The following is a 15,013-nucleotide window of genomic DNA, read 5'->3' as shown; positions in this document are numbered from 1 at the left end:
GTTCAAATACTTGATAGAGTGTCTGAAACAGAGTCAGCTGCAGAATAGAACCTGGGTACCTTATGGAAGACTCTTGTCAGAAATATTCTATCAAGGAGGAGTCTTAGACAAGCTAAGCAGTGCTGAAGCCTTCACAGACGAGTTGCTTGATACTAAAACTGGAAAGTTCATTAATGCACAAACCCTCAAGAATATGAAGTTGATCCCTGCTGTCACCAAGCTTCATACAGATTTGAGTGAATCACTTGTTAAGTCTGATCTTATGAAGGACTTTCCACCCATCTGCAAGAAGGATCCCATTGAAGTGCAGATGTACTATATAAAGGAACATTTTGAGGCAACCAATGAGAGAATCAGATTGGAAGATATTCCAGAGGAAATGTATGGTGGTGCTCTGCCACGAGCCAGAGGCAGAAAGTCAAAAAGAAAGATGACTGCAGAGCAATATCTAGAGGTTGAACAATCTGCTAAAAAGGCAAAAGTTGCTACTGACAAGCTCAAAATTGGTAGTTCATCAGTACCTTCTATTGAAGAAGCCATTGAAGACATGGATTCCAGGATGATCATGGATGTTGGCATTACTCTTGATCAACCTGCAATACCAAAGAAGAAAAGGAAGCAAGCAGTAAGGAGGACCAAGAACTTCCCTCATGTTTCTAAGAAGACTGAAGTTGCTACTATTGTGTCAGAAGCTATTGGAAAAGCTATGGAGATTGCTGCTGAGCTACAAGAGTCTGTAGTTTCAGAAGCCAAGCAACTGTTGCTGATGACCAGTGAGTCTGTTAAAGAGGATTCTGATCCTGAACCAGAGAAGGTAATTAATATATCATCAGATTCCGCATCCTCACCATTATCAGATTCTGATGATTCTGATGATGATATACCCTTAGCCCAACTCTTTCAAAAACCAGTAAAAAGCCAGCCAACATCAACCAAAACCAACAAAAAGCCCTCTCAGTCAACTACTTATGAACCAGTTGGTCACATAATTAATGAGAAGTTGGCTGAAATGGCTGTGCAGAGAGAAAGAGTCATTGAGACTATCTTTCGCCTTAACCCTCAACCCCTTAACATTCAACCTCTCAACATGATTCCTCCAGAAAATGTTGAGTTTACCTCAGAAAAGGCCTCTGAAGCAACTCCAGAAGCAGCTGCTGATCGGATCATTTTTAAAGTTTTAGTGTTTTTAGAAAAGTGTTGAAATGTAAATTTTATTTGATATATATGCTTTAGACGAGGAAATGAGTTGATTCAACCGATTAGTTTTTTTTAAAATGTTGTTCGGACGAAAAGACTGAACTGTTCAGGGGTAATTTCGTCATTTTAATACTGTTGAAAGTTAAAAGATGTTGACCAATGGATTCGCCTCGTCGAGACGGTCGAAATGGACCTATGGTTCGCGATGTTTCGATGATGGATGAATTTATTGTGATTTTCTGAAAAGAGTGTGTTTGAGCTTGCGCTGGAAGTGACCGCTGCACATTCATAATTCAAATTTTAAATGTTTGAACTGTTAAGTTGTGAAAATATTTTGTCTGTGAATTTGTGTTAGATTGACTGAGCTAGATGCTCTGGTATACGATGTAAACACAAAGGAGTCTCTGTCGAAAATTCGTCAGAATCATTTTCCTAGTTATGGGTTGGTTTTGAAAAGATATTTCAAAACGGAAAATAAGTTTGGATTCATTTGAAAATGAAAAATATTTTATGAATTGTGTTGATTTCTTTAAGGTCTCTTAATAGACTTAAAGTAATTGAGAAAAATGTTTTCATGGGTATTTTAAAGATAAAAGTTATGTTATTCAGTGTCGTCGAAGTATTTGAGAATATTTTAGAAACACTGTTATTTTGAGATTTGTTTAGAGAATAAAAGTTTTGAGTAGTCAAAGGTTTGAAAGAAAATTTTTGATGAGAAAAAGTTCTTTAGACTCACTTTTGACAAGTTTATGGTCGTTAAGTGTTTTGAAGGATTTTGAGACGAATGACGTGTTGGAAAATATTTTATTCAAGTTTTTGAAAGTATCGATGTTGATCGTATTTTTTTTAGCGTTGTTAAGGTTTCACCTAGAATGGGTAGAAATCTTTAGAGCCGATATTTACCTAAGTTATTGTATCTGTTAGGATACTTAGCTCGAGGGTTTAGAGACGTTCCTGTTGTAGATGCTTACGAGTTGTAGAGCAATACGTTGTAAGGAATGCTTTGCTCCGGTAAGGGCACTTTCTTGGAACTTCATAGTTACTTAAATGCCTGGATGGTGTACGTGCTATTGTGTGTATTGTGAATATAATATGTTAAGTGAATCTGTTTGCCCAATGTGGGATTTGTTTGCATTCAATGTGATTATGATATGTTGATGTGCTTTGCTTTCATATGATATGTGAATAAATATATGAAATGTCTGTTGATATGTTAAAAGTTGTAATCCTCATGGTTTAGCCTGTTTGGCATTATATAGACTTTGTGGCATTGTTTAGCCTGTGTGGCATTTTTCTAGCCTTTGTGGTATACATGCCTTCGTGGTGTAGCCTTTGTGGCATTATTCAGCCTGTATGGCTTGATCTATTCTGGAGTATTTTGAATGAAACACCTCTGTGGTGGCCTTTGTGGTGATAACACCTTAGTGGTAGCCTTTGTGGTGGTATTCAAAGTCCAGAGTCATTTGAATGAAACACCTCTGTGGTGGCCTTTGTGGTGATAACACCTTAGTGGTGGCCTTTGTGGTGATATTCAATCCTATAGTCATTTGAATGTAACACCCCTGTGGTGGCCAATGTGGCGATATTCAATTCTGGAATCAGTTTCATGTGACGACCCGTGATAGGTGTCACACTCATATTGAGTCTGCATTTGCTAGGCTAATTGTGCATCATTATATTTTAATTGAGGAATGTTTATGTTGATGCTATTTAATATGCTAGTATGTTATGCCTTCAGTATTTTTGTAATTATGTTGTTTTTAGATCGTGGCCCTTTACATTAATTCATGGATCGGGCTTTGCCCCACATCCAAATAGGGAGTGTTCTTTGCAGGAATAGCAAAGGCTTTGGAGGTGTAGCAGTCAGGCTTGATGCCATTGGAAGGATCTTGTACCCTGTCATCCCAGTTCAGAGTTAAGGATCAACTTAGATGTTTTACTTGTGGTGTCTTATGTTTAAGTATTTTTACTTCTTTTGTTTTGGCACCGCTGTAAATGATACTACCATGAGAAATGACTACTCGAATACTATTTTATGCTTTCGTAGTGCATGATTTGATATTAAAAGCTCATTGCCTAATATTGTTTTATAAAATGTGACATTTGATTCAGATTGTCTTGTTGGTAATGCTTTCCAAATATTTTACTTACTCTGTTTTTAAATTAAAGATGATCCTGAATCCTTTATTACATGACATTGAATTGTTTAAAAAGAAAAAAAAATGCACTCGTGTTTTAAAAATCGGGCTGTTACAGCGAGAAACTCTTGCAATTATGGAAACCTATTGGTCAATGGAAGATTGTTCCCCTAGGTCGGGGTTTTTTTGAATTTCAATTCTCCAGTGGAGATGACCTTAGAAGTGTTTGGTCAAATTGTACTTGGAACTTGAAACCGGGATTGCTGCGACTCTCTCGTTGGTCTCCAGATTTTATCGCTTCTTGTCAAAAACAAACTCATAGTTAGGTATGGGTGCGTTTTCATTATCTTCCTCTAGAGTATTTGCAACCTATTACTTTATTTGAGATTACTGGGGCCATCGGCATGCCTATAACAATTGACGAGAACACTAGGAACCACACATTTGGTCATTATGCGTGTGTGCTAGTTGATATTAATATGGCTGGTTTTCTCCCAAACTCTTTGTGGGTTGAAAGAGAAAAGTATTCTTTTGAAATTGAGATTGAGTATGCAAACCCTCCATACTTTTGTTTCAATTGCAATTCTATTGGTCATTCTTCTAATCATTGTAAAAATGATCTTGTCAATAAGAATGCTATTGAAAAGGTTGTCACCAAAATTGACCCTGTAAAACCTAAACAGAATTATGTTCCTAAAAGAATTGTGGATCAAGTGCAAGGCAAAAGAAAACCCATGGCATTTGAGGATCCCCTTGTTTTTGATATAATAAGGTCTAAGGAGGTAACACCTAATGAGTTTATTAGAGATCTTATAATATTTGAGGATGAGCTTATTCCTGGTAGTTTTGTGGGAATAGTTCCTATGCAGCAGGTAGTTGATGATCTTACCATTGATCTGGCTGAGAAATAAAGAGAGGATCAACATAGTGACAAATTTCCTGATTTACGCATTATTGGTCCTTGGAGTGACGCTGTCACTGATTTGGATTACACTCAAGATTCCTCACCATTGTGTGGCTCTCTTCCCTCAAGAAACGAGGTTTTAAAGCCAATTGTCGCTCATGACTTTGAGATTTTGCAGCAGCATTTTTCAAAGGGTAGTGATGCTTTAGTTGTGCCTCGACTTTACACTGATGAGGAAGAGAGAGAGAGAACCAACTATCAATCTTTTGCAGAAGGTGTTTTCGGGTTCACAATACTCGCTCTGCGGGAAGGTTACCAGATTGATTCACGGATTTTCTCTCATTTACTTTTCTTATTTTGTTCTTTTGTTTTTCCCTTTGTTCGTTTTGCTTTATTTTTCTTGTTCTTTCTGGATATGGCATTTGTCACCCCTTTTTTTGTTGGCTTTTATCGTCTGTGAGAAGGTTTTGGTTCATGTCCCCCTTCTCTTTTTGTTCTTGTTCCCTTGTTTTATATATATCTAGGGTGTTGCAGTTGGTTCTCCCTCTGCACCCCATTGCTTAAAAAAAAAAGTCTGATATAAAACGTTAAAATAAAATGACATGATAAAGTGTTAGAAAAATAATAATTTTATCTAAGTTTATTTATATAAAATCTACTAAACAAGAACTTTTAACCATTAGAGCTTAATTTGATACATTATCGGTGTATAAAGTTTAAGATTGTCAATCAATCACATAGAAATCATATTGTGACTTTTTTTTTTGTTACAATATATATGTGACTTTAGTAGTAGTTATAGTTAATGACAAATTTTTTTAATGATGTAACGAATAGGATTGATGACAATGTAAAAACTCTTCAGATAAGTAGTGTAAATGTTAATTTAATCTTTTCTTATTAAATCGTTATCGTTCAATTTTATAAATATTTATAATTATATGTTCGTAGTTTTTTTTTTCTTCTGTATGATTTAATCTCTGAAACAACGTATTATACTTCAAAACAATGAAACATATGGTAATAATTTTTTTTTCAATTAATAATAAAACTCAGAAAACTCAACCAACATTATATGGTTGGTACAATTTGTCACGTTGCTTATTGATACAATTATTGTTATCTTGGTAAATCTTCAATGTTTGTTTATGGTCTTCAAGTCCCATTTTGTCGAATCATTGAACCCTACACAAAAATGAAAAAAAAATATTAGAACAAAATACAAATGTGCTAGCAATTAAATAATAATTAGGCTTTTTGCGTTCCTTGGAGAGATGTAAGGTTAGATTATAAGGAGTTCATCGTTTTAATTCGTTCCATTTAAAAAACAATTATTAACTAACTTTAAACATTGTAAAAAACAATTTATTCATATGTGTGAGTTTGAAAGCAAAACTTACGTGTTGCAATCGATGCTTGGATCAAATGGAACACTTAGAGTAATGTTGCAAAGTTGTGGTAGTTGTTTTGATCTATCAGGGTTAACTCCGAATCTTGATGCAGCGGGTTTGAGACAATTGCACACATCTCTACGAATCTGAGTGGTGTTAGCCTTTTGATTTAAATCATTTGCTCCTACACAACAATAACTAGTTGGTGTAGCAGGGCCAACTCCCTGCAAAAAAGGCAGACATGGCAACAAGGAAAAAAGAGCCGAAGAGCAGCTCACGTCATCAATTTGGCGTGCATCCAATGTTGTTACGAACATGCCTAAAACCATCACAAGCATAGAAAGAGAGATAATTTTCATCCTCAACATTTTTATTTAAATAAGTGTATGTGTATGATGTTTTTGTGGATATTTAGAATGATTGGTCTTTGCAAGTATGTCTTAATTTATATGCAAAACCTGTTACGATTTTTTGGGTGACTCTTTAGTTTTTTTTATTAATTTTTAATGTTAAAAAAGTCTTGTTAGTGATTTCATATTTTATTCCTTATTATTCTTACATAAATAGGAAATGTTTTTACCTTCAATATTCATGGTCAAACTTATAATTAAGACAATCAAGTATAACTATAAAAAATTGTAAGAAGATAATGTACTCAAAATTCTTTTAAAAGTAATTTATTTATTTTCATACTCATGTTCCCTCTTCTTTTTTTTTTTTGACGATAAATGAAATTTCATTAACAATAGTCTGGCAATAAATCAAAAGCCAAGACTGCAGAAATACAAGGTGGGGTCTCTTCAATCCATATACAATCAGGATTATGAAGAGAGTATTGAGCTAGATAATGAGTAGCTTGGTTAGCCTCCCGTCTAACATGCAAGAAATTAGTAGATTACTAATTTCTTGATAATGTTCCCTCATTCTTCAAACGTTAATAAAATTAGTAGATTACTATGCACTGTTAACAACTATACAAGGGTATGAATAATTAATACAAAAAACTAATAATCGTTTAAAAACAGTAAATTGATACTCATTATATGTTATTTAAGAAAGTACTATTTTTTCTCGAATTCTTTTAAACCGGAGAACGGGAAATTAATATTCAAATCACCATTGTTCGACAGTACCATATTTTAAATCTTAATCCTCACTTGAGGCTTGAAAGTCAAGTTATTTCCACTTATATGAAATCTTATTGATTAATTATTCAAAATTAAATACTCACACAAAATAAATTTTCTTTTTATATAAGAATAAAATGAATAAATTAAAAAATTGTGAAAACCATTAAATATAAACCTTAATTTATAGTCAAATTATGATTGTAGTTTTTAAATATTTTAACTAATGTATTCAAAATGAAAATATGTGAATATTTTATTATGCTTAATGAAAAAAAATTGATTTAGATCTATTATGACGTTGATTGATGTGGCATTTGTTTTTACTTTTGTCATATTAATCTTGTTAGTTATAGTATATCATTTAATCATCGAAGATAGACGGGTTATGATATCTCTTTTTAATTCATTGTTTGGTGATCTGGAAAGATATTGTTAGTTAATATTATAATCAATGCGATATATTTTTTTGTAGTTTCTCATCATGTAAAGATTAATAGTTTTTTTTTTTTGGGAATGTAAAGATTAATAGTTTTGAAAGTACTATAAAATTGAAAATATACTACTTTTATAAAAATATAATTCCAATTAAATATATTTTTAAAAATAAAATATATTTTTTTAAAAATATTGATAAATTAAAATATCTAAATATGATGAAATTTATAGAAATTTTACAAACCTATCTATAAACTTTAATAAAACTAATTTTGTTATTTTCTTTTAAAAAATTAATTTGGGTAAGTGTTGTATGTAGTGGTGGGTTTTTTTGAAAGTGTTGATAGTGGTGATTGTAATATCCATTGAAAGTTTTTGTATATGGGGTTTAAACTTCAGCCTTAAAGGCTATAAAGATAAGTTCTTATTGTTGAGCTACCACCTCATGTGTTATTATTTTCCATTTTTTTTAACCAAAAGAGTAGCCAGGAAAGTGCTAGTCTACCGAAATATTATATATAGAAGAGAAAACGAGAAACAAAGGAGGGGAACATAAAACCAAAACCTCCTTAGAAATTAACAAATCTAAATTCAGGCAGACCATGTTTGTTTTTTATATAATTAAACAAAAAAAATTAAACTATATATATTTCAATTTCAAAAAAAAAAATATTTTTCTCTACGTGATGATGTTATATAAGGAGATAGTGGATAAGATATTTAAATTCCTACTGCTCAAATACTTAACTCAATTTTTGCTCATGGTATGCGTGTTTTGAAATATTTTCGAGAAATAGATATTGTTTTATATCATATGTAAGTTTAAAATTAAAATTTTCTAAAATCATTGTGTTTGGTTTTTTAAATCACTCTCTCGACGGTGCGGGCCGCTCCTCCTAATACTCTAAAATTATTGTTTTTTTCTTGGGTACGTTTTTTGTGCTCCCTAAATTCCATTGTTTGCTTACAAGAATAAATCACATAAACCCAAGGGTAGAAAACTATCTAAGGAACTCACCTAAACAAGTTCTTGTAACATCACCAAGTCCCAAGCTCAAACAAGCCAAAACCCTAGCTTTTGTCCCACTTGCTTCGTTTGCTCAAACCATTTCTATCCAAGGCCTTTGCAACAATGGCGTCCACTCAACATGATGCTATTGTTGTTCCCGTTCAGCAAGATGTTTCATGCGTAGAACCCTCACATTTGGCAGATTCTCAACATGATGATATGGAAGATTTGGTAGGTGCCACAGCTGCTCCAAGTCAGCACAATGAAACAATTGAGGACACTGCACAGTTGGCTGCTTTTCAGCCTATTGACAAGGATCTTACTATTGCAACTTTCAGTATTGAGTTCCAAAATGATGTTGATAAAACTCCCCATGACCGGCTGCCTAGTACATCAATTCATGTTCTGGAAAAGATCTTTGATGAAGCGCATGTTGACGTGCAATCCCAGGAAGTGGAGCATAGGCATTTGGCATCTCAGGTTCACGAGATTCCACTTGTGGATGTTTCACAACCGATTTTTGTTGTGCAAGATGACGTGCAAGGTATTGCTGCTAATTTTCAGTCCTCAGATATGGAGCATAACACACCACCAACACCTCTTCAAATCCAATTAGAAGCGCACCAGAGTATTAATTTACAACACGCAGAAGTTAATTACAATGAGGACGCAGAGGTGCAAATTTTGAAGGATCAATCACAAACATCTCAGGTTCCAATTGCGCAGACACACACTAGCAAAAACATACAGAGTGGTTTGGAATTATGGGCTAGAATTCGGGAATACGACCAACAGACTGCTGAAGAAGGATTCACGCAAGTACTCACAAAAAAGCAACAGCAGGCTAGGAAAAAACAAGTCCTCGAAAAGTCGCATTATAAAACCCGTGCAAGGGGTGGTCCTCCTCGAACTGCCCAATGAATCTGTTGTATTGGAATGTCTGTAATACCCCGCTTGTAAAAAATTCAATATCAGTTACTTTATCCTTGGAATTTTAAAGCGAAGAGTTGAGTTGGTGACTTTGTAGAGACAATTGAAGCTTTATGTGGTGTTTTGAGCATAAGAGGCAAGTTTGAGCATGTTGGAGCAGGACACAAGATCTAGGGTTTGGACTTTTGATCTGAAGCTTGGGAAACGAAGCATGAGCTGCCAAGAAGTGGAAGCTATGAGCTGAAGCATAAAAAGGGATTAAAGTTCCAAAAGAGATTATTTATGGTAAGTTTCTCATAAGAAAAATCACTTTGGGATATTATGATCATTTATGTGTGTAAAATGAATCATGATCATGTTTGGGATACTGATATAGAAATTGGATTGAAACTGAAATGTAAGTACAAGTGGTTAATAGCTTAAGTTGTGGTTAAGTTGCCATAAGTTGTTCGAAAAGCTTCCATAATTGATTTTGGAATTAATATGTTATAATTTCTGTAGGAATGGTTTAGGAGTTGAGTATACATGTTTAGTTTGCTTCTGGAAAATTTGTATTGAAATTGAATTGTTTAGAGGACATAAGCTGTCAGTTAAGCTGTTTTGAGCAAAATGCCTTAAATGACTAAGTTGTGAATTCAAACTGCTGTATAAGTGATTCATAGGGCTGATTATTAATGTTGGAACTGTTGTGTTAAAGTTTGGGTTTAAATTAATTTGATAGAAATCATAAGTTGGTAGATAAGCTGTTTGGATAAGAGCTTAAGTTGGAAATTGAGTTTTTTCAGATATTATTTTGTGCGGAACAACTTAGGAGAGATATGTTAAACTTAGGATAGATATGTTCTACTAATGATAAAAGTGCTTAAATGATAATTAAGCTGTTTTGGAAATACTTAAATAGCCAAACAGTGAACTTCTGGTGCAGGGACTGAAATGGGAACTTTTGTATATTCTGGTTTATGAAGTAGAAGTATGTCACAAGTGGGTTGGACTGGTTCGGAAAAGGCAAGACCTGTAAATCAAGGGATAAGCTATTTTGGAAAAGAGATTATGGAGTTTTGGAGATAGCAAAATATGCAGATTGTGGATAAGTTGTTTTGCCATTTCCGGAAGTGATTCACGGTGAGTTCCTTTAAATAGAAACACCATTGTAGGAGAGTTGGTTTGCGTGCATCATCACCACCAATTGTGTGGAGTTATTTATAACTCAATTACATTAGCCTGGCTCAATCATACTTCCGATTGATTGCTCTACTGGTTCGTTGTTTCATCTATTCTCCATATGCTGGTTGTTGTTTTCTGCCCACCAACTGTTTGTGGAATCGCCTAAGGCAGCCCCCATGGCCTACGAGTGCCAATGGCCATGTGTTTATGAAGCTGCACCTACGTCAGCTATGGTGCACCAATCTGTTCCAGCATCAACAATGGACTTGGCAATAACAGAACAACCTGTTTCAGCACCAGCAATGTCCTTTGCAGCAGGTCTTGCGGGGAAGAAGGTAATTGATGACAAACCCTTCCCTTCTCTGTGCATTAAAGGTGGTGCGTTGAGCATCAAAATATGCCAGGAGGAATACCGTAAGGGAGTAGAAGATTGTCGAAAGGTGTTAAGGGCTCGGTTGACTCTTAACAAAGGAGACAAACCTTATTCGGCACGTGATCTCAGTATTAAAATTGATAAGACTTGGAAGACAATGACAGGATGGAAAATGGTGCCTCTTGGCAAGGGGTATTATGACTTTCATTTTGACTCGGCGGAGGATTTAAAGAAAATATGGGCAACAGGCACGGTAAATCTCAAGCCTGGTTTGTTGAGATTTTCACAATGGACCAAAGACTTTAAACTTTTGACGCAGAAACAGACTCATGCTTCGCTTTGGATTCGTTTGGTGGAGCTACCACAAGAGTATTGGCGGGAGAGAACCTTGATGGAAATTGCAAGTGCAGTTGGTACTTCTATAGATATCGACAGACCAACTAGAAATCGTTCCTTTGGTCATTATGCTCGCATTTTAGTGGACATTGATTTATCTAAGAAAGCATATGATGAGGTCCTTGTGGAACGTGATGGTTTTGCGTTCATGGTGGAGGTACAATATGAACGGAGACCTTTGTTTTGCCATCTCAATTGGGCATAATATCACCACTTGTAGATGGTTAAATCCGCAAGCTGCCAAAGAGAAAGTGGATCATGGGAAACAACCGGCCAAAGAATCTGTTGTGGCGCCCCCTAAGCTTAATGGTGAGGGTGCCTCTACTTCGGCTATTGGAGGTAATGGATCGTGGATTCCTATTTCTGTCAATTCCATAGTTACAACCACTTCCAGAACTATGGTCCCAATTCCTCAAACAACACAGGCTACATCTTCTCAGATTCCAGTCAACACTATTACTCAATCAATTCCGGTTTCTTTACCTGTAGTGCGGGTTTCAGACATTGCCTCAAATTCGTTCAGTTTTCCGCTTCATATTGTTTTTGACCGTATTGACCGTATTCTGACTAATGAGTTACCTTTGACTAGTACTGTGTTGGAGGAGGTTGTTTCCCTTGTAGCGCACGATGACGTGCAACCCGTAGAAGTGAGGAGGTCATATCAGACATCACGGGAGGTGTTAGAGAACCCCAAGATGACTGATGTTGAGCTCAGATACGACCCGACGTGAGGCGTGAGGACATACGACCCGACGGAGTGGCACAGACAAATCAGACATCGTGGGAGGTGTTGGAGAACCCCAAGGTCGATGATTTTTCTGAACCACTTCAGGATGGTGTGGTACATGATCATGTGAGCCCACGGGAGCTGGTGGAGAGTCCCAAGGGTGCTCGTGAAAGTGTTGCACGACCATCCCCAGTTGAGCATGATGACATGCATGAGGTATATGTTTGTTTTGAAGACCATCACGATATATCTCTCATTGATCCTCCAATTGTTACACTTGAGTACTCTGATGGGTCTCTGGATGGTATATATGATGTTCTTGCTGTTTCAGAAGCCTTGAAATCACCTATGGTTACCGAAGTATCAAGCGTGGTTGATGGGGGTATGCCCACGGCAAAGGAACAAAATGTGGTCATTTTGCAAAGACAAGAGGTTCATCCTAGCAAGAATATCCAGCATGGTTTAGATTTGTGGGAACGAGTCCATGCTTATGATGCAATATCAGCAGCTGAAGCAACTGATGGTTTCATGCCTGTTCTTACACGAAATCAAAAACAGAAGCTTAAGGTACAACCCATCTTATCAAAGCAACCATCCAAATCTCGTGCACGGGGTGACACTCAACCGTCTGCTCAATGAATTTTCTCTCGAACTCTTCTTCCAGATGAGGTAAAGTTTGGTTTTTTTTTTAGGGTCAGATGTGGGTTACCTAATTATAGATTCCCTTAATATATTTTTGGGCTGTTTTGTTGTTTTTTCTGTTTCTTTTTCTGTTTTTAGCTGTTTTTTTTAGGGTTTTGGTATAGTCCCCCCTCCTTTTGTAAATTTATTTTCCCCTTTTTTTAATAAATTTTTCGAGATTGGCGGCATAGGATGGAGGTATCTCGGGGTGCCAACCTAGTTGGGATGTCGATGATGTCTCCTGATGCCTGTCCTCTTTCCTTGCTTATCAAAAAAAAATATTTATTTATTTTAGCTTATTAAATTATATGTTAGTTTCTTATGACAATATAAGTTTATCAAGGTATGAGAAATTATTTATGACCTTTTAAGAATGGTATATGACAACGATATACCCAGAACCTGAATAGGGTAGCATCAGAATTAATTTCAGGATAAAGACGGAATTATTATGTCTTTATTATCAGATTCAGAAATGTTATAATTATAAGAAAAACAATTAAGTTAAGACATGACTCTATAACTCCCCGTCAGTAGTGGAGTTGAGGTTATTTATGTTTATAAGAAAGTTGTTAAGTCGTGACCCTCGAACTCCCCGTTAGTAGTGGAGTTGGCTCCCCGTTAGTAGTGGAGTTGAGGTTCCTCGTTAGTTGTGGATAGGCATTCAGTCCTGCACGACGACAAGAGGTGTCTGGTGTTAGCCTCAGATAGGAATTTCACCGGTTATGTATGGGAATGTATCCCGGGTTACTCCACTCGGGTCCATTCCGTAAAATGAACTCATATAATATTGTTTGTTTAACGCTAACCTTCTAACATCAATATGGAAGATAATATGATTATGATTACGAATATGATTATGTTTAAGATTATGAATATGGCTTTGATTATGATTAGACATCATGATAGTTATCCAGATAGCGATCCTAGCTTTTCCCTCGATCGCTACGTTATGCAAAACATGACAATTACTCCTTTAAATCTGGTATATGTAGAGACAGATGACGATCATAGGTTCCCTGAGATTGCCTACAACCTAGGATAGGTGGAACTCACTGAGACATCCTGTCTCACTCCATTCCCTTTATGTTATTTCAGAGGCACAAGTTACACGCAAGCTGGATAGTTCGTGATGAAGTAAGCAGAAGAAGCTGGACGAATATGTTTACTTGTCATTTATATGTATTTTGTACATGCTTGTGGTACTATTTCAAATGTATAAGACGAGTAATTCTATAATTTGTTCAGAAGAAATTTTTATATTATTGTAATTTTACTGTATCCGGTACCAAGTATAGTACACATGCTAGATATTCTAGATAAATTTAGTATGGGTGTTACAATGTCCGAGTGCGGGGTTATGTTTGGTTGGACACGCTTCCAGTGGAGTTCCATACAGATTTCTATCGAGACAAAATTGGCTTGCCCAACTATGGATTTCCGTAGTCGTTTGAATAGCTTTCTCCTTTTGTTTTTTTGAGGGTTTTTGTAACACCCACACTAAACGTATCTAGAAAGTTTAGCATGTGCATTATCTTCAGTACTGTACATTAAAATTTACAACTTGAAAACAATCAAATGAATATATTATACAATAATACGCGTTCGTACATCAACAATACAACACTACTCGTCTAAAACATAGTAAAAACATCCTTAAAATCCATGACATCCTGCAGCGGGTACGAACGAGCACTTGCTGAAATATCCATCCGGTTACGAGCTTGCAATACCAACCTGTTTATATGAAACAAATAAGGATTGGGATGAGAAATAATGTCTCAGTGAGTTCTACCTAATCCTAGGCTATAGGTAACCTCGGGGAAAACCTATGGTCACCACGTGTCTACAATACAACCTGACGGTTGATACGTGTGTGGATCATGCTTGCCTAGATGGTCGTGCATACTAGATCCATCGTAGGTTCTTCTTAACTTGTCATATATGTCTTGCTTACATCATACGTGTCATGGCGGTCAAGGGATCCTAGGACCGCTAGCTCAAGATACGCTAAACGCATCGAGACTTAACATACTTATTCATGACACGATCCTAAACCGGACGATTAGGGAAACCTAAGATCGTCGTCGGTATAACTTCATAGCTTGCTCTAATGCATAACCTGTACATATATAGCTGCAATTAATGATCATGATCATACCGTATCATACATAGTCATATTCATTCATTAGGTTAGAGGTTAGCGTTGAGCAAACATTATTATCTTGATTCATTTTATGGAGAGCCCCGGGTGGAGTAACCCTGAACAATCCCATACATGACCGATGAAAGCCTAACTAAGGTACATCGGGCTCCCTCAGTGACGTGCGGCCCCCTTGCGGAGCTTATCCCGTTCCCCTGGCTAGAGCCCCTTGAGATCCCAACCTTGCGTGGATCACAAGAGACACGACACCTACGTCTTATATTAAATCTTGATCATACATACATGAAGGGTTAAACCTATACATGCTTACTCATTTACCTCGGATCCGTGATCGATCCGATTAGCGGTAAACTACATACTTGTTCATATTTATT

At 36.1% G+C, this 15,013-nt stretch overlaps 3 protein-coding genes and 1 long non-coding RNA gene across 5 annotated transcripts; 3 read left to right on the top strand and 1 right to left on the bottom strand.

Moving 5' to 3' along the window:
- Nucleotides 1–1,251: 1,251 nt before the first annotated feature.
- LOC146939035 (uncharacterized) lies at nucleotides 1,252–3,308 on the top strand. 2 transcript variants are annotated; one of them, XR_015033425.1, is made up of 2 exons: nucleotides 1,252–2,208; nucleotides 3,016–3,308. It is a non-coding gene; the product is annotated as an uncharacterized LOC146939035 (long non-coding RNA). The 2 variants fall into 2 exon arrangements; XR_015033424.1 differs by having other exon boundaries at nucleotides 2,962–3,308.
- Nucleotides 3,309–3,739: 431 nt separating this feature from the next.
- Nucleotides 3,740–4,246, top strand: LOC146939034 (uncharacterized). The gene has a single exon (XM_085749723.1). It carries the CDS (start codon nucleotides 3,740–3,742, stop codon nucleotides 4,244–4,246), a length of 507 nt encoding a protein of 168 aa, XP_085605849.1.
- A 965-nt stretch (nucleotides 4,247–5,211) lies between these two features.
- LOC146939033 (non-specific lipid-transfer protein 1-like) lies at nucleotides 5,212–6,013 on the bottom strand. Its single transcript, XM_085757897.1, has 2 exons — nucleotides 5,640–6,013; nucleotides 5,212–5,424 (listed from the first exon to the last, which is right to left on the bottom strand). The coding sequence occupies exons 1-2, from the start codon at nucleotides 5,996–5,998 to the stop codon at nucleotides 5,415–5,417; spliced, it is 369 nt and encodes a 122-aa protein (XP_085614023.1). The 5' UTR covers nucleotides 5,999–6,013; the 3' UTR covers nucleotides 5,212–5,414.
- Nucleotides 6,014–10,474: 4,461 nt separating this feature from the next.
- LOC146939032 (uncharacterized) lies at nucleotides 10,475–12,433 on the top strand. The gene is made up of 3 exons (XM_085749722.1): nucleotides 10,475–11,211; nucleotides 11,288–11,672; nucleotides 11,783–12,433. The coding sequence occupies exons 1-3, from the start codon at nucleotides 10,475–10,477 to the stop codon at nucleotides 12,431–12,433; spliced, it is 1,773 nt and encodes a 590-aa protein (XP_085605848.1).
- The last annotated feature ends 2,580 nt before the right edge of the window (nucleotides 12,434–15,013 follow it).

Source organism: Medicago sativa, chromosome 3 (genome assembly GCF_051527215.1).
Source record: "Medicago sativa cultivar Bolivia chromosome 3, Bolivia_mono, whole genome shotgun sequence".
Lineage (NCBI taxonomy): Eukaryota > Viridiplantae > Streptophyta > Magnoliopsida > Fabales > Fabaceae > Medicago > Medicago sativa.
The sequence above is the reverse complement of the archived record's forward strand: the minus strand, read 5'-3'. Positions and strand labels throughout refer to the sequence as shown.

Coding starts and splice junctions, on each gene's coding strand:
- LOC146939033 (XM_085757897.1), bottom strand. CDS start 5,998: ATGTTGAGGATGAAAATTATCTCTCTTTCTATGCTTGTGATGGTTTTA.
- LOC146939034 (XM_085749723.1), top strand. CDS start 3,740: ATGCCTATAACAATTGACGAGAACACTAGGAACCACACATTTGGTCAT.
- LOC146939032 (XM_085749722.1), top strand. CDS start 10,475: ATGGCCTACGAGTGCCAATGGCCATGTGTTTATGAAGCTGCACCTACG. Junction 11,212..11,287: donor GTGGAACGTGATGGTTTTGC/GTTCATGGTGGA, acceptor CACCACTTGTAG/ATGGTTAAATCCGCAAGCTG. Junction 11,673..11,782: donor CTAGTACTGTGTTGGAGGAG/GTTGTTTCCCTT, acceptor TGTTGAGCTCAG/ATACGACCCGACGTGAGGCG.